Source organism: Aplysia californica, unplaced genomic scaffold (assembly GCF_000002075.1).
Source record: "Aplysia californica isolate F4 #8 unplaced genomic scaffold, AplCal3.0 scaffold00157, whole genome shotgun sequence".
NCBI lineage: Eukaryota > Metazoa > Mollusca > Gastropoda > Aplysiida > Aplysiidae > Aplysia > Aplysia californica.
This window is the reverse complement of record NW_004797427.1, coordinates 273308-276500: the sequence shown is the minus strand read 5'-3', so window position 1 is coordinate 276500 and position 3193 is coordinate 273308. Positions and strand designations below refer to the sequence as shown.

The 3193-nt window shown below is 41.9% G+C and overlaps 1 protein-coding gene across 1 annotated transcript in view; it reads right to left on the bottom strand.

The window, feature by feature from the left end:
• Positions 1 to 74: 74 nt before the first annotated feature.
• Positions 75 to 3193, bottom strand: part of LOC106011660 (macrophage mannose receptor 1) — a gene marked incomplete at its 3' end in the record, with an annotated part of 9124 nt that continues 6005 nt past the window's right edge. Inside the window, 3 exon segments of the mRNA XM_035969571.1 lie at positions 75 to 178; positions 1381 to 1632; positions 2631 to 2802. Coding sequence (XP_035825464.1) covers positions 75 to 178; positions 1381 to 1632; positions 2631 to 2802 — 528 coding nt within the window.

Genomic DNA, 3193 nt, shown 5'->3' with positions numbered 1-3193 from the left:
CCCCTCATCCCCACTCCCAGTCCAGTCCCCACATCTCATACACCTCACCCCCCCGTCCAAGGTGTGCCACTGACCACAACACAGTCCTGGTGCAAGGAGTCGTCATCGTCTATGGCTCCTTCCCCTGGTGTCCAGAACATAAAGTTGAGAGCCGTCCCATCACTCCAGGAGAAACCGGCTGGGGATTGGAAGATGAAACTTATTCCAATGTGTGAGAAGTAAAAGTATACAGGGAAAGTGTATTCCAATGTGATAATCTCTGTAGTCTAAGAAGTAATTGTATAATGGTAAAATTTATTCCAATGTGACAATTAACATAGTCTGTGAAACCATTGTGATAAATTTCTGTAGTAGAAGAATGAAGGTATAGTTTATAGAAAGAAATAATCTCTATAGACTGAGAAGTAAAAGCATAAAGGCAAAATTATTTCAAATATCATAATCTCTGTAATCTGTGGAGTAAAAGTAAACTTGAGTCCTTCATTTGCAACTTACTTGACCTACTACACAGACATATGTCAGGTCTCCACTCACAGTAGGGTCATATTTAAGTCGCTGTAATGTCCTACTACACAAAAGTCTCCTTTATTTTGAATTGAGAAATGAGAGTCAAAATTTACTTTAACTGTCAACTGCCTTCCTGATCAAAGCCCAACTTGACTTCAAGTGATTGGTTCATCGTTTTAACCCTTTTGTTGTACTACACCAGCCCCGTCAAGAATATACAGTGAGATAGACAGTTAGGATCCAGTATTAATCATAAGTTGCTGCCCTAAACGCCAGATGGTGAAATGGGTAGTAAGTAAGTAAGTAACCATAAGAACAAAATGACTTTCACTGAAGGAGCCAAAATTGCTGAAAGAAAAGACAGTTCTTCTTGGGAGAGAATGAAGTGGGTCAACAAACAGCAACTAGGCTTTATAGACTGCTACAGAACACAGACCTTAACCACTACAAGCCCGGGATGTTTTCATTCCTACCAATTCTGCACATTAACATGTATTGTGCGTGTGTGAGAGTGTTTGTGTGAGAGTGTGTTTGTGTGTGTTTGTGTGTGTGTGTACGAGTGTGTGTGCATTTATGTGTGTGTGTTTGGATGAGTTTTGAAACTTATGTTCCATTACAAATTGACACATCGGCACTTTTAATGACCTTATTATGTTGCAAGTGCCATAAAACTTTAACTACAAAAATAAATTGACAGACAACATTCCAGGCAACTTTACATATATCAGAGTGAAAAATTATAGCTCAATAAAATTATAAATAAATAAAAATTCAAAGAATGGTCAAACAACAAAAAAAACAAACAAAAACCCAGACAAACATTTAAGCAAACAAACACGGGCATCTCAAAAACCCTCACAGCACGTCACTCACTTCCCTGTCCTTTGGAGATGCCAATCCAGGTGTCCTTCCCTCCACGAGCGACCTGACTGACCACGAACTGGTTCTCCTCAGCTGTGTGCATACTGGCCAGATGTCCACCTAAGATGGTGCAGGCGTAACTGGCCGATGACCAGCTCTTCAGACTCTTCGCCTCCAGCATGTAACAGTTGTTGCTGTTGCCTAGCCCCACCCATCCACGCGGACATGAGGCGGGCTTTGGAGGCTTAGCAGTGGGTGGACGAACTGGTGGGTTGGGAACAAGACAGTGAAATGAAAGAAAGGTGGAGGCAATTCACAAATTTAATGACATTCAATATCCGACTTTTAGTTTTGGTGACAACTATCAAGGCTGTTGAAAAATTCCCAATTTTCTTAGGGTCAATGTTTATGGTTCATACAAGTTAGGAACTGGAATTCAGTGCCCTCGCAGAGGTTAATCTAAAAACTGGAGAAAAAAACCCCCGGTTGGCACAAGACAGCAATACACTCATAAATTGTACTCCTGTCCTTTCTATATGAGGGGGTGAGATGCAAAACTCACTAAGCAACATTTTGGAAAAAATTGTGCATGGTTACCGTCTATCAGAAGCACAAAGTGTTTTCAGCCAAAGCCCAACGCATACTTCAGAAATGCGGCTGAAAAATCTTTTTACGCATGCTCGTGTGTATAGCAGAATTAAAAAAGCTGATTTTTTCAAAAGTGCTAAAATGGATGTAGTAAGTTTTGCATCTCAGCCCCTCAGGTATAGATATTTCTATTTAAGAGATGGGACCTTTGAATACAACATCCATCTCTGGCGAGACTGAGGTAAGAAAGCAAAAGCCTTGAACCCCAACCCCCCCCCCCCTTCCCCCAAATAACCAAAGTTCAAGAATGCCTCTCAGGTGAGTGGATCCAGGGTCATCCGCATTTTATAGCCCAGTATGATACAAACTGAAGACAGGGACAGTTCACTTAGAAATACAGGGGTGTACTCTTTTGGTTGTATATTATGTATTGTACATAATATACTACAGTCATCTAACTGAAACTTTGGGGAGAAAATGCTGAAGAAAAACATTTTGTAATAAATCCTTTACAACAGACATTTGTCCTTATAAGCTTCAACCATATAGTCACATGTGACCTTTCCATATGGTATTTCAGTTGGGGAAAAAATGTGTTTTACAGCCTTAAGAGCAATAACCCCCTGCCCCCAAAAATGAACAAAACAAAGAGATTTCCCTGTTGAAGAACGCACCTAGACTGTGTTCACAGACAAAGGACATCTGCATCTCACATGGCACGTCCTGCCATCGACCATCCACTGTGTGGCTCACACAACCCTCGTTGGGCTTACGATCGGGCTCATCCTTGTCCCAGAGGGTGTACTTCACAGGCCATGTGTCCGACCATGCAAAAGCTTCTGTAGCCTGGGGGGGGAAGGGGTGGGAAAGGTGGAGTAGGTGTAGTTTATAGAGGTCCTCATCGTTTTAAGTTCTGTGTATTCCCTTTTACTTTTATAGTAGGTAGAGGAAAGGTGTGGGGAAGTCGGGGTAGGGGGGTAGTTTACAGGGGTCTTGATCGTATTGTAGTTCAGTGTAGATTCCTTCTTAGGTAGGAAAAGGAGAGGGTGGTGAGGAGGTGGAAGCCCACTTGGTCCTAATCGTTTACAGTTCAATGTATATTCCCTCTTATTAGTGGGAAAAGAGTGTGTGTGTGTGTGTGTGTGTATGTGTGTGTGTGTGTGTGTGTGTGTGTGTGTGTGTGTGTGTGTGTGTGTGTGTCTGTGTGTGTGTATGCAATTACCATACTGTAGCAAAT